The sequence below is a fragment of the Rhizophagus irregularis genome, chromosome 10, assembly GCF_026210795.1.
Source record: "Rhizophagus irregularis chromosome 10, complete sequence".
Lineage (NCBI taxonomy): Eukaryota > Fungi > Glomeromycota > Glomeromycetes > Glomerales > Glomeraceae > Rhizophagus > Rhizophagus irregularis.
The window spans coordinates 1,394,147-1,421,765 of NC_089438.1; the positions used below are offsets into that span (position 1 = coordinate 1,394,147).

At 28.0% G+C, this 27,619-nt stretch overlaps 4 protein-coding genes across 4 annotated transcripts; 2 read left to right on the forward strand and 2 right to left on the reverse strand.

Moving 5' to 3' along the window:
* Nucleotides 1-3,710: 3,710 nt before the first annotated feature.
* On the reverse strand, nucleotides 3,711-4,418 carry OCT59_001803 (uncharacterized protein; the record flags this gene model as incomplete). The annotated part of the gene is made up of 1 exon (XM_025330468.2): nucleotides 3,711-4,418. One exon carries the CDS (start codon nucleotides 4,416-4,418, stop codon nucleotides 3,711-3,713), a length of 708 nt encoding a protein of 235 aa, XP_025175805.2.
* A 5,662-nt stretch (nucleotides 4,419-10,080) lies between these two features.
* On the forward strand, nucleotides 10,081-10,845 carry OCT59_001804 (uncharacterized protein; the record flags this gene model as incomplete). The annotated part of the gene is made up of 1 exon (XM_066144092.1): nucleotides 10,081-10,845. The coding sequence occupies one exon, from the start codon at nucleotides 10,081-10,083 to the stop codon at nucleotides 10,843-10,845; it is 765 nt and encodes a 254-aa protein (XP_065995291.1).
* A 13,372-nt stretch (nucleotides 10,846-24,217) lies between these two features.
* On the forward strand, nucleotides 24,218-24,701 carry OCT59_001805 (uncharacterized protein; the record flags this gene model as incomplete). The annotated part of the gene is made up of 2 exons (XM_066144093.1): nucleotides 24,218-24,355; nucleotides 24,426-24,701. The coding sequence occupies 2 exons, from the start codon at nucleotides 24,218-24,220 to the stop codon at nucleotides 24,699-24,701; spliced, it is 414 nt and encodes a 137-aa protein (XP_065995292.1).
* Nucleotides 24,702-25,716: 1,015 nt separating this feature from the next.
* On the reverse strand, nucleotides 25,717-27,490 carry OCT59_001806 (uncharacterized protein; the record flags this gene model as incomplete). The annotated part of the gene is made up of 8 exons (XM_066144094.1): nucleotides 25,717-25,910; nucleotides 26,000-26,086; nucleotides 26,169-26,289; nucleotides 26,358-26,575; nucleotides 26,664-26,719; nucleotides 26,787-26,958; nucleotides 27,050-27,221; nucleotides 27,302-27,490. 8 exons carry the CDS (start codon nucleotides 27,488-27,490, stop codon nucleotides 25,717-25,719), a joined length of 1,209 nt encoding a protein of 402 aa, XP_065995293.1.
* Nucleotides 27,491-27,619: the final 129 nt, after the last annotated feature.

Here is a 27,619-nt window from a genome sequence, read left to right on the forward strand (position 1 = left end):
AACGACTTCTCGGTCCAATTAAAATAAAAATAAAAATAAGTTAAAATTTTATACACTAAGACTAAATGTAATACTGCGCCTCACAATTAATAAATTTACTAGATATACTACGGCATTACAACTATCCCCCGCATAAAAATTTAATGCCCACATTAAATTTATTCTAAAAATCGAACTCGTGTCTCGAAGTGGTAGGTGCGAATTATACCACTAAATCAAACATGCATTGTCACTTGACTCAGCTGCGTTTTAAATATTCCTTTTTGCTGCGTCTATATCTGCGGTTTATCATGTGTTTGTTAAGTCTACGGTTTTCCTGTACCGGATTTCACTTCGGTCTTTCTTAGGAAATTTTCATTAGTTTTTCCTATTTTCGAAAATTATTTTTATGTCATGTGATTTTATTTCACATGATTATAAATTATCTTTATTTTTCTAAGTCCATTGATGATAGTTATCATTTACTCATCGGTGTATGGTAAGTCTTTAATAATTCTCCATTTACAGGTATCTTCTTGATGACACCTTTAATATTTTTAATTCTATAAGCTCCATTCGGTAGTATTTCATGAATGTAAAATGGTCCTAACCATTTTGATTCTAATTTTCCAGATAGTTGTTGTGCTTTGGCTTTATCATAGAGTAGTATTTTATCTCCAATTCCAAAGGTGTGTTCTTTGCTTATTTTTCTGTCATGATACTCTTTTTGTTTTATTTGAGATTTCAGTATTTGTTCTTTGGCTTCATGTCGGATTTTTGGTAGTTCTTCTAATAATCCAACTATTCTATCACTTAGGTTAATTTCTTTGATATTTTCATCCATTATTGTCCGTACATTTCTTCCGTATGTTAAGTAAAATGGTCGAATTCTTGTTGAACTATGCTTTTTATTTCGGTAAGCAAATAATATGGGTGCTATCCTTTGATCCCAATCATCTTTGGTTGATAATTTTGCTAATGCTTGACCTAATGTTCGGTTGAATCTTTCAACAAGTCCGTTTGTCTCTGGATGATAACTTGTAGAAAAATTCCATTTAATTTTGAATTTTTCCATTAATTCCTTAATCATTTCATTATTGAAATGACTTCCTCTATCACTCAATATTTTCATTGGACATCCATGTCTACAAATGATGTCTTCATAAATAAATTTTGATACTTCTTTGGCAGTTGCTTCTTTTACTGCTTTGGCTTCTGGCCATTTTGTAAAATAATCCATTGCTACTATGATGTATTTATTACCATTTGTTGTTGTGTTCAATGGTCCAACAAAGTCAATCCCGATTTGATACCATGGTTCTACTACTTTAATTGGGTGTAATTCATTTTTCCCTTGTGGTTTTCCTCTTCTTTGACATTCATCACATGTCCTTACATATCTTTCAACATCATTCAGCATATTTTCCCAATAATATTTATCTTTTAAATTATCATAAGTACTTTTGATTCCCATATGTGCCGATAATTCATGACTGTGAGCTAAATATAGTGCTCCCATCTTTTCAAAGTCTTCTATTATTCTGATGTTTTTACCATTTTTCTCAATATGCTTTTTACCATCAGTTACTCTGATGTTATCCTTAATCTCAACATTTTTAACCTCTATTGGTGGTTTATCTCCATCTAATTCTATTATTTTATTATATACTCTTTCCCAATCTGTGTCATTATTTGATATTTTAATATTAGCATATTTTTCTCTTTCGTAAATATCTTGACATTCTTTAAATGATTTCACCATCTCCATATATCTTTCTTCATCTAATAATGGGTATGATGTTTTATGTCCTTGATCCTTTTTCGAATATTCTCTACCTTTGTAATTTTCCCAACATTTTTCATTTTCTAAAAATATCACTATTGATTCATCAATTATCCTTTTGTTCCTAAATACTTCCTTTTCTAATAGGTGATTCTCATATCTTGTTATGTATCCTCTGTCGAATGATGGTGTTTGTTGATAAAAGTACTCACTATAGGGACTTTTATCTAATATTAACCAATCCTCATTATCATGTTCTTCCATTCTCCTGTTGATTTGTTCGACAACTTCCTTCCTGAATTCCCATTCTATACCTTTCTTTGGTATTTTATACTTATCATTGTCCTCTCTTCTCCTTTTAAAGGTGTTAAACCTCACACTTTGTCCTACTTTTTCAAATTCTTTTATAAGTTCATTTACAATGAATGTTTTCCCAGTACCATCAACTCCACATATGATTATTATTTTAGGTCCCATTTTTATATAATTCTGATAATTTTAGCTCGTTTACCTTACTTAATATTACCTCTATTTGTAATATTTCCTCTTGAGTTTCCAATATTAATGGTCTTTCTTCACTATCTTCAAAATTTTTGGTTTTGAATTTATAGTTATAATTTATCCTGTTTAATTCCTTTGTTATACCTTCTAAATTTTTGATTATATCCTTTATTTTGTGATTTGTATTTCTTACCACTTGTTCCATTTTTATTTTTGAAAAGTAACTCTTTTACCCATCTATTTATATTATTCTTGATAAGGCATCTGCATTTTTATTTTCTTTTCCTACAATTTCCACATACTAAAAAGTCCTCTGTTAATATCAATTCTATCCTTATCCTTAGGTCCCACATTCTTCGTATATCTTTGTCGGTGAACCTTCCACCCATTTCTTCAATTTTTCTTTTTAATGATTCCACTGTCCATTCGACATTATCCTCTATTTTTATTTCATAATGTATACTACCATCACTGTCCTCTAATTCATAACTTTCAGGACTAGCACTTTCTGGGTCCTCAGGTTCCCTTGTAAATTGTTTGGTATCAATAAATCTTTGTCTTACTTTTGATACATATCTTATCCATGCATCACCTCCTTCTTGCGTGTCTGTCTCACATCTATTCTGATATTCTATCTGGAGTAATAATTCAATTACCTCTTCTTTCCTCAACAGATCTTCTGTTTCTTCATATAATAGATCCCTGAATAACTTCATTGCTAACTTCTTAACATGTATTGCTTTCATTTCATTTTCCAATATCGTGTTATACCAATCCCAAAATTTTTGAAATCTATTTTCAACATCCCAATCTTCTAAAATGTATCCATGTTTCATTATTTCTGGACATCCTATTAATCGATCAAATACTTCATTTTCCAAGTTTCCTTCAATACAATCCCTTACAATTACTACAATTATTATTCTCAATCCTTTTTCCTTCATTTTTGGTTGTTGTCTGTACCCTATTGATTCAATTATTCTATCTACTATATTCCTACATTTTCCCTTATGTATTGTATCCTCCCTTTCTCTATTGTCCATACTTAATAAATTCAATAATTCTTTATGTGTTACATTATTGTACATTAGTATTGTATCCTCGAATTTAAATAAAGCATCCCAAAATTTCTTGAATGCCGCTGATACTTCTCTTTCTATTGGGTTACATATTTCACATGCTAAACATTCCTCTGGTTCTATCACTCCTAGGTCATGTTCTTGTTTATGGTTTATATATTCAGCGTTCCAAACATGGTACCATTCCATTTTTAATAAAATTTTATTTACGGTTTATTTTATTTTGATCACTTTTTAATTTATACTTTTAAGACGATAACCTTTATTTATATTTTATCCTTTAATATTTACATGTTTCCTCATTTTACATGATTTTCAAACATATCTTTTGATAAATTATCCTTATTCTGTCATTTTACTCCATTATTTTAATTCCTAAAATGTCCGATTATCTCCTTCTTTTCTGATTCTGTAAATTTTATTATTGTTGTCACAAATGTTTCCTTTATTCTATTTATTTTGTCTTGTCCGATTTCAATAAATAATTCATATATTTTTACAGCTCCTTGCATCCTTTCCTTTAATGCTCCCCTTACTCTAAGTTTTTCTTCAGCATCTTCATCCCCTTTTACTAGTAGTCCCATCATTTCATTGTACAAATCTCTCCTGGCTGTTTGTTCTGATTTCTTCTTCCTTCCTTGATTCTTCATTTCCTCCACCTTTCGTTCAAAATCTCGTCCGAGAAAATACCATTTTTGAATTGCTCTGGAGTTTATATCTCCTAAGTCAAGATATTTTTCCACTAACTTTTCTATATCATTAATTTCCTCATTCTGATTGTCAATTCCAGTGAATTGACTTTCTAACGTCATTCCCTCATTTCCTTTAATTGGTGTGCTCACTTCTTTGATAAATTTTTCCACTTTATCTTCTTTTTTATTTTTCTTTATCTCAGCATTTTCTTCACAGACTCCACAACTTTTTCTTTTCCCTCCATTATTAGTTGTCTTTTTAGCTAGGATTTTCTTTTCAATTATGACCTCATTTTTATCATGTATTTCTATTTTAATCTGTTCTTCACCTCGTAAGTATTTTCCCAATTCTTCTTCAGTTAAATTGATTTTATGTACAATCATTTTAATTTCTTGTTATAATTATTATTATTTTATTATTATCGTTATTTTGTTATATTTTGAAATAATAAGTGGGAGATCCAAATCTCCCTCCTATATTTATATTTTTCCTTGGTCATGTGATTTTTGTCAATCTTCCTATTTTTATTACTTATTACATCATTCATCTTGATGTTAATTTCATTCCATTTTATTTTTTCAACATTCTTTTCACATCCATTTTATTTTATAAATTTCAAATTTTCCAGAGTATCCATATTAATTCGATTTCAGAAATTCATTTTGTACATTCTTAATACAAAATCCACTTTACATTTTCTGAACTTCATAAATTTTATTGTTCATCTCATCCATCATTTTTTTTTTTTTTTTTTTATGTTCAAAATTCCCTTTACTATAATAAAATTCTTCTGTAGAAATTTTCCTTTATTTTTCCTTCACGCCATTTATTCTCCACACAATTTATTTTTCCCATCTTTTCTTGGAAATCTAATTATCATTTTATCCTCTTTTAGTAATTATTACTTCTATTGGTCCATTTAATTTTAATTTATCCTTTACTCCTTATTATGGTAACTTTTAATCTTATCGGTTCTCCTTTTCTTTTATTTATTTTATTTTGTGTAATAAATTACATCATTATATAATTACACGATTAATTGATCTACATAACTTACTGTACTATTTGTATTACCTCATGTGATTTGACTTGTCTTACCTACATTTATTACACTTACTGCACCATCTTGTGTTACCTCAAAAATATACAAATAGTACCGCCTTTCCTTTTATCTCTCACCTTTTCGTATTTTCTTCAATTATTTTCTTTTGGTAAGTTTTACTGTGCCTTGTGTAATATTTATTAGTCACCTGACTTGTGTAATACATGTGATTCATATCTCTCACATGTCTTGTACTACTCACATGATCTTGTGTATTATTTTACTGCACCATTCATTTAATAAGTGGGAGATTCAAATCTCCCTCTTTCATATACTCTTACTACGCCTCAAATTCTATTATATCCTAAAATTTACTGTGCTTTGATAATCTTTAATTAATAATCTCGACACCTGTGTTGACATTTTATATAATTTTACTGCGCTACAAAATCTCTTATCATTTATATCCTTCTTTTATATTTTATTTGACCTATACTGGGCTTGCCTTTACCTCATTTGTTCATTACTGAGTATGGTAGTTTACAGGTTTGTACAAATAAATTTATATTCCATAAAATTTTCCAACCTAAGGTTGGGATGTGTTTCCATATTTGATTTATCTCTTTCCTGTAATTTTCATATTTGTCCAGCAAATATTATTTTAATTTTTGTTAACGTTAATCATGATTTTTCTTGGGTACCCTCACACAGAATTGTTTTTGAAAGTTCACACAGAACTATTCTCAATTGATCACACAGAATACCTCAATTGAGTTCACACAGAAAAAGCTCACACAGAACTATTCTCAATTGATCACACAGAAAACCTCAATTGAGTTCACACAGAATTATTCTCAATTGATCACACAGAAAACCTCAATTGAGTTCACACAGAATTACCCTACCATCGTATTTATAGTGTCAGTTTTTGGGTACACTTTTTATCCTTAACTTAACCTCAATTATTTATAAAAATTATTTTTAATCCTTAATTCATGGAACTTATTTACAATATTCTATTAAAACCCCTTCTAACTTGATTAGCCTCGCATTTCCCTTGATAATCAATTACTACCATACATATTTGGTTCATATGTATGAAAATTATTGCAATAATAATTTTTCATTGACCAAATTAATACCTTTTACATTGGTAACCATTATTTTCACGTATCCTTTAAAATATTTGACTTTATTTTATTAACATTTGTCATTAATACACCTTAAATTCTTTTTTAACCAAGACTTAGAACTTTTAATTTTATAATTCCTTAACTTCGTCGATCCTTTATTCGTAACTTCTAATGATCACGTGGGGGTGATCATTTTCTTTTCTCAGAGATCCTGTACTTATAACCTGTAGTGATCATGTGAGGATGATCACTTTTCCTTTCTCGGAGCATGCACCACTTGTAACACCTGAGCCCATAGAGAATTATGTTTGCCACCTCAGGTATTAACAAAATGACTCTTTATTAATAATATAAATATATACAATAATATGCTTGGTTTAATAACATTAAATAACAAAATAAATAATTCATAACAAAATTCGTCTAATTTTCTCCCAAAAGGTGATCTTCACGCCCTTTTATGTTTGTTTTTGTGTAACTAAATTCATAATTTCAATTCATGGATTTAAATTATTAAAGTATTTCCATTGTTTTAAAGTATTTCCATTATCTTAATTTTGTATCCATTTGATCATCATAAACTCCTGAATTATGATTTATAATATTAACGTAGTGATCAACAAATTACTCACTTGACATCTCAGATCACTTGATTTCATTCAATTTAGTATCTTTCGGATCTTCATTTATCCTTAAATCTCGTGACTAATAGTTTAAGGTCATCACGGACCAATTACCTTAATCCATGTGATTATTAGTTTAACGACTTCTCGGTCCAATTAAAATAAAAATAAAAATAAGTTAAAATTTTATACACTAAGACTAAATGTAATACTGCGCCTCACAATTAATAAATTTACTAGATATACTACGGCATTACACCGGTTTGTCGAATTTCACCGTAGTCCAAAATTAACATAAATTTCTTCCAATCTTTTCGTTTTTTGAAAATATCGATCCAAATACTTGATAATTTTCACCATTATTTAAATCTTTTTAAATCTTTCAAATCGGTAATTCCTGTCATTATCATCTTTCAATATATCTTTGTTGTTCGACTCCAAGGATCTTATAAAAAGGAATAATATTATCAGATTTAATAATTTCCAGATTATTGTCAGTGTTTCGAATCCAATTATGTAAGTCATTTTTTTCAATAATCCTTTTGACCTTCTCCCCTTTTAATAAGTAACGTGTTTCTTTATTAACAATCAAAATCTAAAATATAGATTATATGAAAATTTTGAAACACCTAAGACATTTGTCCAGACACAAATGCCAATCATTTATCTAATCTAACTATCTATCTAATGAAATCTATACTATTCTAACAACTAAAACAAAAAAATATTATATCGAAAAAAAAAGAAAAAAAGAAAGGAATTAACACTTTTTTTGCAAAAAAAAATTTACTATTATTTAGCAATAACTGAAGTCCTAGCAACAAAACTTTTTGTGCAGCGTGTCCTTCTTCATACATCATTTGCTAAACATAGACAATAGTATTAATAAAAAATTTAAAATTTACCAACTTGAAAAATTCCTACACTCTCTAATTTAGTGGAATTCTCGAAACTTGAATTATCTATTATTAGAAGATGTTTGGCCATTTGTCCACGTATCTGACATATCTAATACTCTCCCCAAATAAATATTCAAGGTCCAACTTGAAATGATCATCAGGTGATGCAGAGCATAAACTTTTTATTCAATTAATAACTTATATAATCTGCAAAATCACCTCACCTACTAACATCCCTATTGGTTCATTTCTTCTCCAAAATTTTCTTTTTTTGACCAGAAAACGGGATGAAATCTTTCTGAGCCCTCCGAAGCCGAAAAATTCCGAGAGAAACAAAAAAAAACCAAGTGCGTATTTTATAAAAATGTGAAGATTATATCTACGGGTAGGTAAAAGAGTGACAAACGAGTTGGACGTAAGAAACGTGTTAAAATGAGAACTTTATATATATACTAAAATCTTCCAAGTCTTTTTTCTCCTCGTAAAAAATTTTTGTCGAGGGATCGACAGGAGAGTTTTTTTTTTCGACCTTTCCCTTTTAGTTAATAAATATGAAATATTTAAATTATCAATATTTTATTATAATCAAAAGTTGTACTAAGTGCTGATAAAATACGATCAATAAACATTAATTATTTCTTAAAATTATAATAAATGATATTTTAATACCCTTGTTATTATTCACCCATATTATTTTATTTTTGCATAACTTTTTTTCTTTTAACTCCGTTAATTACAATATATTATCCTATTTAATTAATCATAATAATATATGATTGAAACAAGTTTTTTATAATATTTATAATATTATTCAAACAAAAAACATTTACTAATCATCACCATCACGCCATTGTGTTAAAAATCATAAGATTATTTGATTGAACAATTAGTAATTTTATTCGATTAGAGTGGCCAAAGAGCTAAGTAACAATATAAACAATACTGTAACAATAAAAAAGAATATTTTAATTTTTTTTTATTTTTGTAATTGTTGTTTTCCAAATTTAGATGAATGTTTAAAAATCTTATCAGCAATCTAGCCGATTAATGCACGTAATGCTAAATAATTTTAATTATCGACTAAGAGCTAAAAATGTTTAAGTTTGAATTTAACATCTGCAGGAGCATGTGTCGATCGTTTCATTTATTTTTAGTTTTTTTACATAGCCCACCATTCTTTTTTATAATATTTAAGTAAACCCCTTACATATTGAAAAGTATCCAAGATTGTATTTATGTAATCGGCCTAGTCGAATGGAATTTTTTTTTTTTGTCTTTCTTATGAGGCCAATGAATTTCGTGGAATACGGGTTCAAATTAAAACGAAATATGATTCCTTACATGTAATATACGTTAACAAAAATAATTTTTTTTAAAAAAAATAAAGAATAATTATGAATTATGAAAGTGATTCTTCAAGATGTAGAAAAGTTTATTATATTATATAATTAGAAAATACTAATAATTAAATTTAAAAATAATAGTAGTTTCACAAAAACAAAAGTTGCTAAATCAATTATCATTTTATTCTATCTGAATATTTTCGAACGGTACTAGAATTTCTAACTTCTATTAAATTCTTGGTTCTTGGCTGAGGCTAAATACTAAGTTTTTACTTGGCTCTAATTGCGATCTTTGTTAAATTCGGCCAAGATTTTATGATCTGCAAAACACAGATGTGCGACTTGCTTCGGAATAAATTTTTAGATCTTTTGGATTTTTGTGCGTGTAACCATATCATATATACGATTTGAAAGATTTGATATCAAATTTTCACACACACGAGCCAAGAGAGAGAATTATGTAAAAGTAAAAGATAAGGAGATAAAGAAATGAAAAAGGGGAATCGCGTTTACTTTGACGCGAAAAACAATCGCGATATGATTGAGTAATTATGAATAAACAAATCTTTCTTTCTTTATTTTATTCGTTCGCAAGCAATTAAAATTCCTTGAAAAAAAAAAATAAAAACATTACATACGCCAAGGATATATCCAGATAATTTATTGGTTATCATTGAAAGGTTTTTTTACCTTAATTTCGAATGCACTAATAATTATATATTTATTTATAATCAAAATTTCAAATTATGCAAAGGACTTTACCGATTTGTTAACATACGAGTTTTAATTATTTGGTAAATTTTATCTATTTTTAAATTAAAGATTATATTGATGAATTTTTATATAAATATGATGCTTCTTTTCTTTCAGTTTTTTTCAAGTCAGCTTAATATCTTGAAAAGAAAAAAACAAAGTTACATATAATAACTGTCTTACTATAAAACAAAAAAATAGAGATATATTATCCCAATACCCTTTAGAAATTTTCGCTCAAAACCTCGTAAAATGAAGCTCTCTTACACTCTAATTTTGGCTATAAATTTAGCCCTTTTCGCTACTAGTTCCATTGCCACACCAATTGGAAACATAGAAAATGGTGTTATTAATAAAAGAGGCGATAAGGATAAACATAAACCAAAAATTCCTCCTCCTCCTCCTGGTAAATTTCCTGATAGCCTCAAAGGTGGAGATTTTGATGGTCCAAAAGGTCCAAAGGGTGAAGATTTCGATGGTCCAAAAGGCCCAAAGGGTGAAGATTTCGATGGTCCAAAAGATCACAAGGGTAAAGATTTTGATGGCCCAAAAGGCCCAAAAGGTAAAGATTTCGATGGTCCAAAAGTTCTCAAGAGTAGAGACTTAGATGGTCCAAAAGGCCCAAAAGGTCCAAAGGGTAAATATTTCGATGGTCCAAAAGGCCCAAAGAGTGAAGATTTCGATGGTCCAAAAGATCACAAGGGTAAAGATTTCGATGGCCCAAAAGGCCCAAAAGGTAAAGATTTCGATGGTCTTAAAGATCCCAAGGGTAAAGATTTCGATGGCCCAAAAGGCCCAAAAGGTAAAGATTTCGATGGTCCAAAAGGTCTAAAGAGTAGAGACTTAGATGGTCCAAAAGGCCCAAAAGGCCCAAAGGGTAAAGATTTCGATGGCTCAAAAGGCCCAAAGGGTGAAGATTTCGATGGTCCAAAAGATCCCAAGGGTAAAGATTTCGATGGTCCAAAGGTCCCGGTCCTAAGGATGGACCAAAATTTCCCCCTAAAGCAAAATAAATAAAATTTTAATCTAAAAAGATATTATAACTTACAAGTTTATAGTACTTATGCCATTAATTAGTTTAGAGATATGATTAATTTACATTATAATTCCTTAAATTCGCTGTATCGTATTCTATTAATTTTTATTTTTTCTATGAATAAATGATAAGTAAAATCGTATATTTATTTCAAATTAAATTTTCATGATACATGGTTTTACCAACTCGTAATCAATTTACAGAGTTAGGCTAATAAGTAACTAAATGAAATTAATAATTTCTTTCAAATCGTATTAATCAATATTGCCATTAATCTAATTGCTGAAAGTAATTATCTAATTGTGAGCCATCTGTATTAATTACGTTTATTAACCAACTACTTGTTCTAATTAATAAAATCATTCCAATATAAATTTTTTCGTAATCTTCAGGATAGGAATATGAGTAAAATAATATTATATACTCCTACAATAAAAGATTGAAATCTCTCATAGAAAAATACCAATAATGTATACATAATTTTTGAAACCATTATACCAACAAATTCAAATATGTTTGAAGTTTTGAACTATCATGTACATGCTTCGAAGAGTACCAATTGCTGTAGCAAATAATGGGTCTGGATCATTTCACCGACAGTTTTGAAATCCTAAATTTCTAATCCACTTCCCCTTATCCTAACCCTAATCCTTTACCTAGCCTAATCCTAACTCTAATTTTCTTACCTAACCCTAACTTTAATCTAAATTCCCTTGTCGGTGAGATGATTGTTGACGAAACGTCTGTCGGTGAGATAATTATTTCTTGCGGCGAAGTCTTAAGTATTTCCAAGGTAATTTCGCAGTATGTGAACTGTCTATTTCGGACTGTAGTTTCAATTGAGATAACGTCTCGTAAACTTCATTTATTTACAGGCCTCCAACTTGGATAAAGTTGTAGATATTCTGAAGAACTGGTTCCATTTTTTTATATGATCTAAATCAAATGCCTTTTGCATATGTCCGCTTGATAACTCCCATAAAAGAACACTAAGCTATAAATATCAGATTTCATATTTCGCTCATAACTTGGATTGCAAAGATACCATAAACTATTTTTTCAGATGTAACCTTGTTTGAGTATTCTTAAGTACTATAATAACTAAGATGTTGCGCGTATGCTTAATGATTGAACAATAATAAATATTAACTTAGATAAATCAAAGAAAAAAAATAATTTAATTTTTTAATAATTAAAATTAATATAATTCATACCTTGCAACAAATTTTATAAATTTTCGATTCTCCCAATTAGCTTTTTAAATATTTTATCAATACTTTCTAGATTACTAAATTTATTAAATCTGAAAAATCAATGGTATCTTACCCATTAATCTTTTCATATACCCATCATTTCAAATTTTAATTATGAACAATATCTGTGATCTGTATCTGACTATCCGTATGTCAAGCCGTTCAGGTCAAAAGTCCGCCGCTATTGTAGCAGGTACCTGCTCATGCTAAAAGTTCATCATGATCATGCCCAAAGATCATGCCTAAAGTTGATCATGATCATGTTCATGCACATGCACATGATGAAACTTTTCTGTGCCTACGGCGCCTCATATCTTCCGTGAATCCAGTAGGTATCTGCTGTGAAAACTACAGGTACCTGCCACAAGCACCCGCTGTAATAGCGGCGGCCATATACTCGATTGGTCTCATTCAACATTTAAAATATTTTTTTTAGGTTAATGATCAGATATACCTAACCAACCCCAAACTTTATTTGCCGTACACAATTATTAAAAAAAAAAATTTATATCTTAATATTTTCCTACCAATAAAAAAAATATTTTCCTTTATCTCAAGTCACAAAAAAAAAATAAAAAATATTTTTTTTTATTATCATTATTCTCTTCGTTAATTTTATAATGTCAAAAGAAACTTTTCAAATTATGAAAAGACCAGGTTTCGGTAATAAAGGAGTACCGATAAAAATTCAAACAAACTTCTTTGAAGTTACTAATAAGATACCGAAAATGAAAATTACACATTATGATGTAACGATATTTCCTGAGGTCCCTCCGCGATTAAATATTAATAGGAAAGTATTTAACCATTTTTCAGAGGAAAACCAAGTAGACCTTGGGGGCGTAAAACCAGTATTCGATGGTACATATTTGAAAAAAAAAAGATATATATTTTTCGTTACAAATGTCCAAATATTGAATAATGCAAAACGAATAAAACGAATGTAATTTTATAATATAGAGAGATACCAAAATTGTGTTATGTAATTCTTTTTTTAAAATTATTAATGCTATATGATGTTTAAATATATGCTTGTATTTAAAGAAGGAAATAGATACTTACTAACTAATAACAAATGTTTGTAGGAATAAAAAATATGTTTACACACAAGCCATTGCCATTTAAAGACAGAAGTTTTTATGTAAAAAACGTAAAATATCTTGAATTTTATTTTTTACTTTTTTTTGACTTTTTAAATTATTTAAGTTTAATTATCATAATTAGGTAGAATTAGAGGAGGACAACATGCCCATGGGTAGTAAACGTCCATTTCGAAGATTTACAATTAGGATAAGAAAAACTAGAGATTTTTTCATGGAAGACCTATTCCGATTTTTACACGCAAAAGGCAAGATGACCTGGAATTGCAAAATGGGTAAGTTTTTTTTTCTTTATTTCTTTAATAAGAATGAATCTCATAATGGATTATAATAATATTTATGTTATAAGCAATAACGGCAATGGGCGTCATTATCAGTCATGAGATTTTTACAAACCATCCTACTATACGTAATTTATTTTATACTTCGCAGGGAGCTATACCCCTCTTTGGGGGTATAGAGGCTTGGCCAGGGTATTACCAATTAGTACGTCCCACAATGGGAAAAATGATGATAAACATAGATTCAAGTGCTACCACTTTCTATGAAGGTGGTCCACTTATTCAGATGATTGTAAAAATATTGGGTCTTAGATCTCCCAATGATCTACGTAAAGGATTATCAGATAGTAAGGACCGTCGAAAAGTTGAAAAGATAATAAAAAATCTTAGGATAAGTGATAATCATATACCGGAAAATAGACGAAATTTTAAGATTGAAAAATTAACTCGAAGTTCAGCTTCAGACACTACGATTAATAGAAATAAGATCGATGTGGAAACCTATTTTCAAAAAAAATACAAAAAACGTTTATTATACCCATTTCTCCCTTGTGTTGTTGTAGGAAAAAATTATTATCTTCCGATAGAAGTTTGTGACGTAATTCCGGTAATTATATTTTTATCTAGTGACATAATATAAGAATTTTTTTTTATCATATTTATTTTGTATAGGGGCAACAACACATACGGAAATTGAATGAAATACAAACAGCTGACATGATTAAATTTACTTGCCAACCTCCGAGTGCTCGGGCAAATAAGATCCTGGCTAGTCTCAATATATTAGATTATCAAAATAACGAATACCTTAAACAATTCGGGATGGAAATATCAAACGATATGACTGTGGTAAGTTTGAAATATTATTATTGCATCATAGGAATGTATCATCAATAACGCGAATTTACAGGTAAACGCTAGGATTCTTCCCACTCCAATAATTCAGTACCACCAAACATCAAAGGAGAATCGTATCGAACCGAAAGGTGGAGAATGGAATTTACGAGATAAAAGAGTAGCAACAGGTGCTACCCTTGGTTCATGGTCAGTTTTGGCCTTTTTAAATGAAAAGGAATTACCTGATAATATTATTATTGCATTCTTGAGAAAATTTTTTATTACATGTCAAGATACGGGAATGGTAAGTTAAAACCCATTTCAGTATTATTCATTCAAGTTTCTAACTAATATTATTTAATCATTTATCTTTAATAGAATATTCTAAATAGATTTCCTCCTATATGTCGCGAAAATGGAAATACTGAAGAATCATTAAGAAAAGCCTGGTTGAGGGCTGGCAATAATGCGAAAGTTAAACCTCAGCTTATTCTATGTATTCTCCCACATAGATCAGTTTTGTATGGCGAAATTAAACGTGTTAGTGACACAGTTATTGGTGTCGCAACACAGTGTGTCCTAAGTAAAAAAGCGAAAACCCTGAAAAAACAATATCTTGCAAACATTTGCCTAAAGATAAACGTTAAACTTGGAGGAGAGAATTCATTTCTTATTCCCGAACATATTCAATTTGTGGCAGATGAACCTACTATTTTGATGGGCGCAGACATTACTCATCCTTCGCTTGGTAAATTGTATATTTTTTTTTTTCGTATGAATTATTTTACTAATATATTTATGTTTCTCGCATATCTCTTCAGGTGGTTACATAAGTCCATCTTATGCTGCCTTATGTGGTTCTATGAATGCTAGGGCGTCACGTTATGTAGCATCACTTAGGGTTCAAACCGGTCATACTGAAATAATAAAAGATTTAAAAGATATGGTTAAAGAATTGTTAAAAACATTTTATCAAACTCATAGGTTAAAACCTAAAAAAATTTTATTTTACCGAAATGGAGTTTCAAAGAGTCGATATATTGATGTGCTAGGGAGTGAACTAACCGCGATTAAAGGTAATTAATACATATTATTCTTAGATTTATTCACACTTTTCGTTAATCTATTTAATTATTACAGGCGCGTGTAAAAGTCTTGAGACTAATTATGAACCCACTATCACGTTTGTTTTGGTAAAGAAGAGACGCCACACACGTTTTTTCCCAATGGAAAGTAAATATACTGATAGAACGGGAAATTGTCTTCCTGGTACCGTTGTTGAAACGGACATTACACATCCATTTGAATTTGATTTTTGTAAGTAATTAAATTTAAATTGATGTATAAATTTTGTAGCATTTCTAAATGACTTTAAATTCTTACCAGATTTATTAAGTCATGCTGGAATAACGGGGACGTCTCGGCCAACTCATTATCAAGTTTTATATGACGAAAATGGATTTGATGCAGATGGGTTAAGTAATTTAATCTAATTTAATAATTAATTGTTATACGTAACTAATATATAATTAATAATTTAGGTTACAAACGTTATCTTATAATCTCTGTCATACTTATGCGCGTTGTACGCGTGCAGTATCTTTGGTAAGATTTTAAATTGCATTTGTTATCATTGTATGCAGTAAATGATAAATATCGTATTATATTTAAATAATTTAAATAGGTACCTCCGGTATATTACGCCCACTTAGCTGCCACCAGGGCAAAATTTTACTCATCCTATGACTTCGATACGGGAGAAACCACATTTGAAGCGGTAAAGGAAGCACTACGAAAGGTAAATTAAGGATATCTCAAATGGGAATTATTCTCAATTATCTCATTTCTATAATTAACTCCACCTTTTAGGTTATGTACTTTATATAAAAACACCGTTTTCGTAAAATAAAGTTATTAGAAATGAAAATTTTTACCTTTCTTTATTTTATAAGAAGTATGGAATCGTGTATTTAAACCAAAAAAAAATCTATTTTAAATTTTAAATTTTATCAATTGAATTATTTCGGGTTAAAAATATTTGTAAATGGTATTTAAACTAAAAAAAAAAAAATTTTTGTATTTATATCGGAGATTGGCTTTATAAAATATAATTGCCAACTGTTACAATAGTGTTGTGTACTTGTGTTAATAGGGAGATTTAAACTTTGTTTTATTTCTATGCATTTCTTAAATGTGCTTTAAAGCACTAACTTAAACGGTTAACAAAGAAATGCGTGTTACCTAAAAAAAACTAATAAAGATTTAGACACACTATATACAACCCAACCTTTGTAGACTCGGAACGTATTACAAATTTTTATTTTTATTTTTATTTTTTTTTTTTAACGGTAAAAGCAATACGTACTATCTTTTTTTTTAATTTCTTTATTTGACTTTTTAGGGACTATTCAGATCTTAGAAATGTAGGCTTTCCGTACATGGGTAGATTCTTTTTGATCTTTTTATCTCTTTAACATTTGCTAATTATCCATTTTCTTTCTTTTTTAAAAAGATAAGATATATCTTTGAAGGCCGCCATGATTATGAGCACCATAAAAGACTGTGGTCCTACGTGATCCTTTTACATGGCATGTAAGAGACTGATAATCATTATCTTTAGTTATTTATACTTCCAAAAATAATATTAAAAATATTATCTAAATGAGAAAAATCTATTGTATATTGCTGTTATATGATTTAGTTGCACCTAAAAAGTATGGTGTGATAGCGTGATGCACGAGATCTATGATAAGCAAAATAATTGAAAAAAATAAAATAATAAAAAAAAAGAAAAAAAACTTTGATAGTTTTTCACATAATCCAAACTTTTAAAATCAATTAAATTTCTTCAAAATTCCTAACAAAACAAATCAGTTCGAAGTTATCCATTCCATCTATCGTAACAGCTAAACCCACTGAAAAAACAGATTGAACCAGTTAAAGGTTCTATTTGTATATAAACCGTGTAATAAAATAAAAAGGTTTACATATTATCATAGGATCTGATTGGAAATTAAAAATAATGTGTAATATTGAGAAAAATGATCAATTATCGAGTTTTTCTCAGAAAATTTTTTATAGAGTAAATTATGTAAACATTTGGTTATTCCTTCAAATGCATTGTCAAATATTGATGACAACTTAAATTTATTTATTTGTAATACAAAAATTTTAATACATTGTTCCCAAATTTCATTAGTTTACTTGTGTGGATATATTTTGCTAAAAAGAAAAATAATAGTGAAACTAAAAATTGATAATAAATAGTTAATTCGCTTGGAGTTCCATGTGTATAAAAATGTAATCACGTGATTCATGATGGAAAAAAAAAGCTCGTTATTCTATATCTTAAATCCTGACTTCATTGATAATCCGGTTACTTTGTTAAACATGCATAACCACAATCATCTATTCTTCTTTAACCATATGATAAAGTATATTAAATAGCCGTAAATAGTTGCAGCAAGAATTCAGGCGATGAGAGAGGCGACGTTGAGAGAAAGAGGAAAGAAAAGACAGAAGGCGGAAGGAAAGGAGAGAACAAAAATGAATGGGTTGCATCCTGCAGTCGAAGTCACGTGATTCACGTAAAAAATTTTCCGATAACAAATTTACGCGGGGTGCGGCGAGGCAGCAGAATGAGACAATGAGTGACCGGATTTTGGACTGACGGCCCCTCCCAAACCAACCGTACCATTAGGTCGAATTGCTTTTAGCTTAGTGTTTAACATAGGGGTTTTTGATTAGTTTAGAATTCACAAACTTACTAACTTGTTTTTTGTAGGGAACCGTGGGGAAGAGGAGGGATAAAATTGGGCGAGATGCTGTTTTTTTTAGTTTATTTTAGGTTTTTTGGGGGATTTCTTCACGTTAGGTATGAGACGAGGTTTTTATTTATTAATTGTGTGTTCGTGCAACTGCATATTTTAGTGCATATGTCTACTGTGTGCTCCTGGTAATGTATTTAGATAGGTCTTTTTGCTATAGAGCTGCCAACTATCTGGTTGGCTTCTCTAAGTATTTCTAAATATTATATATGTACTCGTACTAAATTTAATAAAGAAATGCGTTGCAAGAAAAAAAAAAAAGTCGTACATAGTTCCAAAAAAAATAATTAAAATGCGTTTATGCAATAAAGCACTACATCCACTATATCCTATAATTTATCATATATGCGGTCTTTATACATAATTTTTATTAAACTAAGGTCTAGCTATAAGCTATAGCAAGTAGCAACTATACATTAATTATATGATCTATCTCTAATAACTTATAGCGCAGCCCATACAGTAGTTTCTACATGATCAACCGTAAAATACTGCGTAAACCCTCGTATTCTCACGTGAATCCTTGTAGATCTGGACTTTTGTGTCCCACACTACGGGAACACATCCTCTGCAAGTTTATGCCATCATCAAAGCCATCAATTGCCTCATCATTCTCTTCAACCATTGGTTCTTCAAACCTCTTAAACCTTCCATTTTTAGTCACCATATGCGATAACATCTGCATGATTGTGTAATAGTTTATTTTTCTCGGAACAATTAGTATACTGAATTTAAATATAAATATGGTGAAAAATGATGCAACCCTTAAAAAAATAATTTTATCATCATGTACTATTTGTTATCCTCAACCTTAAGTAATTACATACACTGTTCTTGTTTATATATTAAAAAAGTCATGAAATATCAAAGTGAAAGAAAACTTTTTAAGGTAAATTTTGAAGTTTGTTAAATAAAGTTTATGTTTATAAAATTTTAATTTTAATTTTAATTTTTAATTTTTTTTTTAGATTGAGGAAATAATAATAAATTATAAAAGAAAAACATTTGTCCAATATTATTGGGTAAGTTTATTAGCTTGAAAAAAATTATACCTTACAACAAATTGTTTTAATGTGAATTATTTTTACTCATATTATTATCATTCCAATTAGGATTGAAGATATGGTACAACTTTCATATCTGGAGATGAATGAATGAAATTAGTTTATAAAATACGAAGAATGGATTCCATATATTCTAATGATAACTCAAAGAAAATTTATTAGAATATGAAATTTATAAATTAATTTTTGAAAATTGTAAGTTGTAAAAATGTAAAGCATTTTTATTTAAATACTTTGAAATGGTTTGGATGAAATTTACAATTTAATTTTTAAAAAATTTATAAAAATGTAAAATATTATACTTAATTTTATAACTTATGAATAGTATGTTTACCTAGTGTAATGATGTTAGAATCTTTCTTTGTATGAAATTTATAAATTAATTTTTTTAGTTATTGTGAAAATGTAAAATATTTTTATTTGTATACTTAATTTTATAACTTATAATAAAATAGTGTGTTTACCTAGTGTAATGATGTTAATGAAAAAGAAATATATCTTCAAATATTTCATGGAAACTTAATAAAAGAAAAATTTTGGGAAATTACACATCCAAAACAATTTAAAACATTTGGAATACAAGAAAAAAAAAACAAACAAACAATTCACATAATTGTAAATTACCAATAAAATATTTATTCTTTTATAACAAATCAATCAAACATGTTAATAAAGTTATCACCAACTTTGGTCAATGTATTTATTATATAACAATCATTTTTGCCATTGATAAAGATTTAAATTTTACAAAACCAATTTATTTATTCAATAAAAAAAAAAACAAAAACTAAATTCAATTAATTTATAGTACAAAAGCTTTATATAATAATAAAAAATTTTATCTTATACAATTTGAAATACTTCACTTCTTTCACAATAAATTTATTTTCAGTTGTTCTATCGATTTTTCATAGAAATTTTTTTTTTACTACAATAATAACTACAAAATTAATAGTAAGGGTCGTCCTCAATATAGTAAAATCATTGTACGAAATAATGGACCGTTAAAAATCCCATTAAATGTAGCATAATATTCATTCATTATAGGACTTAAAATATAACTCTCAATTCTATCATCGTTATTAAAAAGAGAATATAAATTTAACTACCATCAGATATCGATTATATCCCCTGAGAATTTCGCTACTATCTTTTACTTTAATAACGATATTGATTATCCCAAATTTCATGAAATTTATCGCTTGAAAATTCATTACGAGACCCGCAAATAATAATTTGAAATCATAAGAAGAAGTTAACATTTCTGTCTGTCAATCCATTTTGAGATTAATAATTTTGGAATCAACAGTTCTTAGTTATACGATGTTTTGATTTATCACAAGGGGTAATACCGTATAGCACTGCCTAAGAGACCCCCCTATCTGCGTACCCCACTATAATATACCCGGGTATGATATGTGGTTAAAAAATCTTAATTCTAGTAAGAATTCGGCTAATTCTGGCCAATTTTTCCATATTCCATACAAGATACCCCCGGGTATAATTCAATTTTTAAGTTGGTGAAATTGATATATACCCGGGGTATTTTAGGCAGTGCTATACGGTACTTTAAAAAAATATTATACGGAAATGTATAGAGGTTAAATCGTAAAATTTAATAAGGTAATAGAATTTATTTCTTTGAATAACTTGTTGTTCAGATGAATAATTCTGGATTTTGAGTAAAGTCCCATTTAATTATATGTTCTCAAACCTCGACTTCACTCATTTGAAGATTATCATTTGAATAATTGAAATTATAAGTTTTACGAAGTTGGAAAAGAAATTTGGTGATTTAAAATCCTTATTAAATCAGTACACTATTTTGAAGTTCCCATGAAAAAAAAATCAAAACCTGTTTGATAAATGAAAATGAAATTTTGTTCCATTTGTTTTTGATCAAAAGTTGATTGTAGTCATTATGATTAATTCCTGAAGATTAAGTTCTCTGGATTTTAATTATCTGAAGTATCATATTCTTTCATAAGAAAGACTCCCACTATAAATGTATCTAAAATATAAAATTATATACATTTTTTTTTTAAAAAAAAAAATTATAAAGTTATTAGAGTCCATCATTTAATATTATTTTTTTTTTATTTTTTAAAAAAAAGTTTTATCAGTTTAATATATATTAATTAATTGAACATTATGTAAACTATATATTGATATTTTAAATATAGCAAAGCTTAAAAAAAGTTCAATACAGAAATTATGATAAAAAAAAACTATCTTATAACGAGCGTCAATTATAAAGTGGTAGCAGCTTTGAAAAGTAACGCCTACGGTTAAGCAAAATGATAATTTGGATATCTCATCGTCACTCGAATATATTTTAAGTTTGGGTGATAACGATTCTATGTCTTTTCGACAACTGATGGTTAAGACTGCTTTTTTAGTAGCATTAGTAACGGCTAGCCGCCCTTCTGATATAGTTAGAAATCTTTACACTCCAGTTAGCGAGTAGATTACCTTTTTGTGAATGACCATAGGAGCAAGCGAGTGAGCGAGCAGAGCGAGTGAGCGTAGTAATCCACACCTCTAACATAAAAGTAAACTTGTCACTCTGACACATTCTCAAACACACGAGTACGTGTAAAATTGTATAATCAATCCAGCGTAATTTTAGAAGATTTGTTTAGAATTCTGTACATGCAAGTTAATATAAGACGTGATCACAAAAAATCAATGTAAATTTCACCTTACCAGAATAACTTAAAGCTTGAAGGCATCTACGTCACGTGATATTTATTAACGTTGCCTCGGGAAGCAGATTCATTTTAATAGTTAACGAACGAAAATTTGTATAATAAGACGTCAGTATGAGTGAAAAATTACGTGTATAAGCTTTTTATTTGCGGATATGTTTGTAATTTTGGTTATTCGAGTATATTAAACGAAAAAACACGTGTATGTGTGTACATGGTTATCAATATTTATAAGTTATCAACGATTAATATCACGATTATTAACCAATTATAGCAGATGATTGTAAAGATTTGGTCACGTAGTGATCAAATCTGTCCAATCAGAATGCTAGAATTGGTTAATAATAGTATATTTATCAACGCAAAGCACAATAACGATATACGATATTATCGTGCCCATTGACTTTAGCTTAATTATAGCTTAACGTTAATTATAGCTTATTTTTGATTTTTTAAAAATAACAAAATTATCGGCAATTATATTTAATTTATGGAGCACGATAATAGTATATAATATCATTATCTTTTTCTAATTCTTTATATCGATCAACCAATGAAAATTATTAAAGCGATATTGGAAATTCATTAAAAAAATTTTTTTGTGATATCTTTATTTTATTAGTTAAATGGGGGACAGGAATAATCTTGATATTTACTAATTTATATAAAGTAATTTTTCTTATACCATTTTATAGTTTTTATTTATTTTATCGTTAAGATAAGTGCTAAGATATAATATTGGAGAAAATCTTTTACTGAAATTGAATTAAACCCTTATGAATTTATCCAAATATTTGAATAATCTATTTATAACTAGGAAAACGGAAAACGTTAAAGCCCATCGCGTTTATTTACTCAGTATCTTTTTTTATTAAAACATAACAGACAAAAAAAATTGATTACGAAAAATAGCACAGGTAGGTAAATAAAACTAGGAAACGGGAACTGTTGGAGTGTCCGAAGCATTATAATTACATGATCATCAATAATTGTAATATTAAAAAAAAAATTGTAACAGTTAGTGTGCATACTCCCGAAGATGCTCCTAAACACTTAATCTATTGATATTCTAACAATGCAGTCATAATTAATATAGACTATGAAAATGTAGCTTAGATACCTGTTCCAAGGAAGATTATTTCGGTAACTTTATTTGAAGACATAAAAATGATTCAGTTTGATCAAATTTCTGATCATATTAAAAATTCTTGTAATATTCGTCTAAGATATCTCACTAAAAACTTTTGTTCTAAGCCACAATATAATCAGTTTTCACCCTTAATATAATTTTCAACAGTACTTCTTCTATCAAAATAAGTAAAAGTTTAACCCTTTCTGCTTAAAGTTTTACTCATTTATTTATTAAAGTTTTGTTGATATCACGGAGTTACGCGTTTGTATATTATTTTTTAGCTATGCAAAATCAATATCAATATAACAGCTAAATTTGTATATATGTAACACGAAATTTTATTCGTCGACCAGGCTATAGTACAGAACGACATTGCATTTGAAATGCGTAGAAGTAGAATGTCCTCATACTTCGGACAATAAGCAATTACAAAATCATCAGTTACAAGGTATAATCAAAAAAGGAAAAAGCAAGGGCTAAAATGTAAGGTGACGTCAGCGGATGGAAGGAAGGAAAATTGCATGGGTTACCACAAAATCGTCTAATGCAGTACAGTAGAATGTCCTTCGCTAACTTCGCTAACGCTCCGGACAATTAACGCGCATAGAAATCATGATAACAAAAAACAATTTTTTTTTTTTGCTTTGCTATAATGTAAACAAATATACGGGTAAAGTTACAAAGAAGAAACCTAATGCTCGCTTCATTGAGTGTAATTATGTAAATCCTAACTAACTATCCTCTTATTCTATGTTAAATTTAATAACAAAAGTATTGTTCATTTTACAATAAACAATGATACAATATATCGTCAAATTGTCAGTTTGTCTTATTTTTATGGAGGATATGTAACAGATGAATTGTTTTGTGCTTGGCCGAATATCACTACTAATCTCAATAATAATATGAGTGAAAACATTATTTCATAATTTTAGTGATCTTTTTTGTAACTCTCATACTATTCCTAATAATTTACTGTCGTGACGGCAAGCCTAAATTAATTTTCAATAATTATATGTGAAGAACCGATCATATGAAGATAATTATGGAAGTTTAGAATATAAATTGGAATTAAAACCAAAACTAGTAGAACAACTACTCAATCCAATGAAGTTCGTCTTAAAGTTTTTTTCACATATATTTTCAAGACGATGGCATGTGCCATGACTATTACATTGTATAGTTTGCGAGATTTGCTAAATTTAGAACAACAAGAATATATAAATAATTGGAGATTAATAAATTTCACAAATTTCTTTATTTTTAGAATGCAAAAACGTGATGAATATGTATTTTTTTTAATCTTTATATTAAAAGGGGTTTAGCACAAAAATATAATTTTTCTTGCATAAATTGTAGAAAAAGTTTAAAAAGACATTTTGCAAGAAAAAATATGTTTCATCTGCTGGTGTTCCATTAATTGAAAAAGTTAACAAAAGATCTGAAGAATCTGGAAGGGTTCAAATTTTGGAAACTTTATTACGAGATTATCATTTAAGTTATTATTTGAAGAAAGTTAAAGATGTTAAAACTAAACATAAAAAACTCGTTAAAAAATATGATGAAAGTAACAGGCAAGACAAAAAAAATACAGAAAATACAAAACTTAATGCTATTATAGTTTTTATAGTTTGAATAATACAATCAGCCCTCAATACAGCGAGCCCTTCAAGTTTTCACCTCAAATTCGTTATAAGATTATAATAATTTAATTGGATGTTATCACGTGTCGAGAAAATATAGTTAGTTATTATGATAATAGTATCAATACAACAGATTAGTGAAGATTTACTTAATTAAAGAATTTGATTCTTTAAATGTAAAATAATTTATTATGTTTAATGTACACTTCAATCGATTAACTTGTTCATTGTTCGGCAATAAATACTTGTTATTCCATGGGTATCAATGAATAACTGAAATATTCACCGATGCCTTGGGGCCCCCCGAAGGGAGGGGAGCATCGGTGTATATGGAGTATTTACTAGATACCCATGGAATAACAGGTTTATCTCATTGTGTATGGCGTATACACCAATGGATTTTATACTTTTTTATACTTTTTCTATACCGGTGGAATAATTTGCAAAAAAATCCATCGGTGTATACATAGTACCGATGGGATAATAATAATCATTCATTCGAGCTAATCTTTCATGAAACGACTTTATGATTCAAGAATATAGATTTCTTTAAAGAAGGATTCTCATAGGAAAGTTCTGGGATAAAAATCGTTAATTGTCTTTGTGACTTAAATGGCTAAGCGCCTAAGCCTTTTTTAGATATCTTATATGGTATTAAAAAAGATTAATTTAAAATATATAAACTTTTAAGTTCAAGATATGTGCCGTACACATATACGCATCAATACATAATTTTGCCTGTTAATATGATTTGATAAAAAGATGATGTGACAATTGCCATATCGTAAATATTATTATGATTGTTGATTCTGTTTATAATAAAGTCTGTCGTGCTTTAATTATAAAGAAATTATACATATTTTGGATAAATTCATAAGATTTTAATTTAAAATGTCATGAATTTTAAAAAAGGTTGTCTCTAATATTATATCTCTCTTTTATGATAAAATAAAACAAAAATAAAAAAAATAAAAAAATAAAAAATAAACAAATAAATAAATAATCAATTAATTCATAAATTTAACATTCTTGATATATTCTACTAATAAAATAGAAGTTTTTTTAATAAATTTCCAATATCGATTTAATTTCTCAGAAATTTTTTCATCCTTTTCTTCTTCTTCCTCGTCATCATCGTCGTCGTCATCCAGATCATTTGAGTATTCATATTCCAAGTTATTCAAGTTAGGATTAAACTTCACTAAAAAATTAAATGAACATTAAGTGATAATTATTGAAATTCAAAAATAAATGAAATAGAAAAAAATGTAACAATAATACTGTACTTACAGAGAAGTATATGATTTTTACCAAAATTTCGATGACATAAAATCATATTTATGAACGTCAATCCTATAAAAATCAATCCTAAGAATCCTGTATTAAACAATAAATAATTTAAAAATTGTTAAATTACAATGGATTCTTTAAATTAAAATTTAATAAAATAATAACTTACTGCTTATCGGAAACGCAGGCGCAAAACTGCTTCGAAGCTTTAGCCAAAAATAAAAATGAAGACATTGTACAATAAGGGCACCATAAATTAAAAAAATACTAAACTTCAATTCTTTTCTGATCTAAATTCATTAAAAATTAATAAATTTTTATATAAATAGCTTTTAAATAAATAAATAAATATACTTACAATTTTTAAGCTTAACAATAAAGTATATAATGACAAAAAATTTATTACTATAATACTTAACCTAATAGGACTTAAATAATGAATATAGTTACCACCAAACACACTCACTAGATAAGGATCATAGTAAATACTACTAATACTAATTAGATGAAATACGATAATAAAATGTAATATTATATACAATAAGAAATTATAAAATTTGTATATAATATAAGATTCTAATATTAAGAAATGTTAATATATATGAAAAAAAAATGGATTAAGAATTAGTACTAATAAACAATTTTTATAACAAATAATACCTACTTTTTATCTTATCATTTGGTATGAAGATTTTGGTACGTGAAATAAAATCCCAGTATCTAAATTTAATAATCATTAAAAAAAAATTGCTTAAAAAATTTATTAAAAAGATGAATTTCAACCTACTCATTTTTCCACGTCATAAAAATTAATATAATATATAGAATAACAAAAACTATTATTAAAACAATAGCAATAATATTTGGAATAATAAATGTTGTTCTGTATTTCTTCTCATCAAACTCATTTTTTAATCCGTTATCTTCGTAAAACTTTTTAATAACGTGAAGTTTTGTAACTTTACATGAAATTTTTTTTTTTTAATAATGTTATTAGAGAATTAACGTAAATTGATGATAATGATAATGAAGAAATATAAATTATAGTACTTGACAATAAAAGAATATCGTAATAATTATTATCTACCAAGGCATTATTGATTTCGCTCTTACGGAGTATGATCGTGTAACGATAAAGACTCGCAAAATCAATTAAAATAATACATTGTATCACATTTACCACACAAAAAGCTGATAAATAAAGTAAAGTTTTTTTAAAAAACTATTTTATAAACGAAATAGAAAATTTTTTAGTATATTAAATATAAAAGTAAAATAAGTTAGTAAAAGAAAGTAACTTACGGTATAAATTCCTGATATAAAGATTACAGAGACAAGTATAATCAAACAGTCTGATCTTATTGGTAATATAACTATGCCTATAATGTAAATTATAATTTCAGTAAGAAATATTCCTAGGAATATAATATTAAAGTAACGATTTCGTTTATTTCGCTTATGCTTTTTTTCATCGTTCGAATCGAAATCCATTTTTTTTTAAAAAAAAAAAAAAACTTCAAATAGACAGTGTAATTTTATAATAAATCATTCAGTGAACTAACTATACATGTACTGTAGATCAACTCATCTAATGAATAATTGATCGGCGTAGGTGATTGT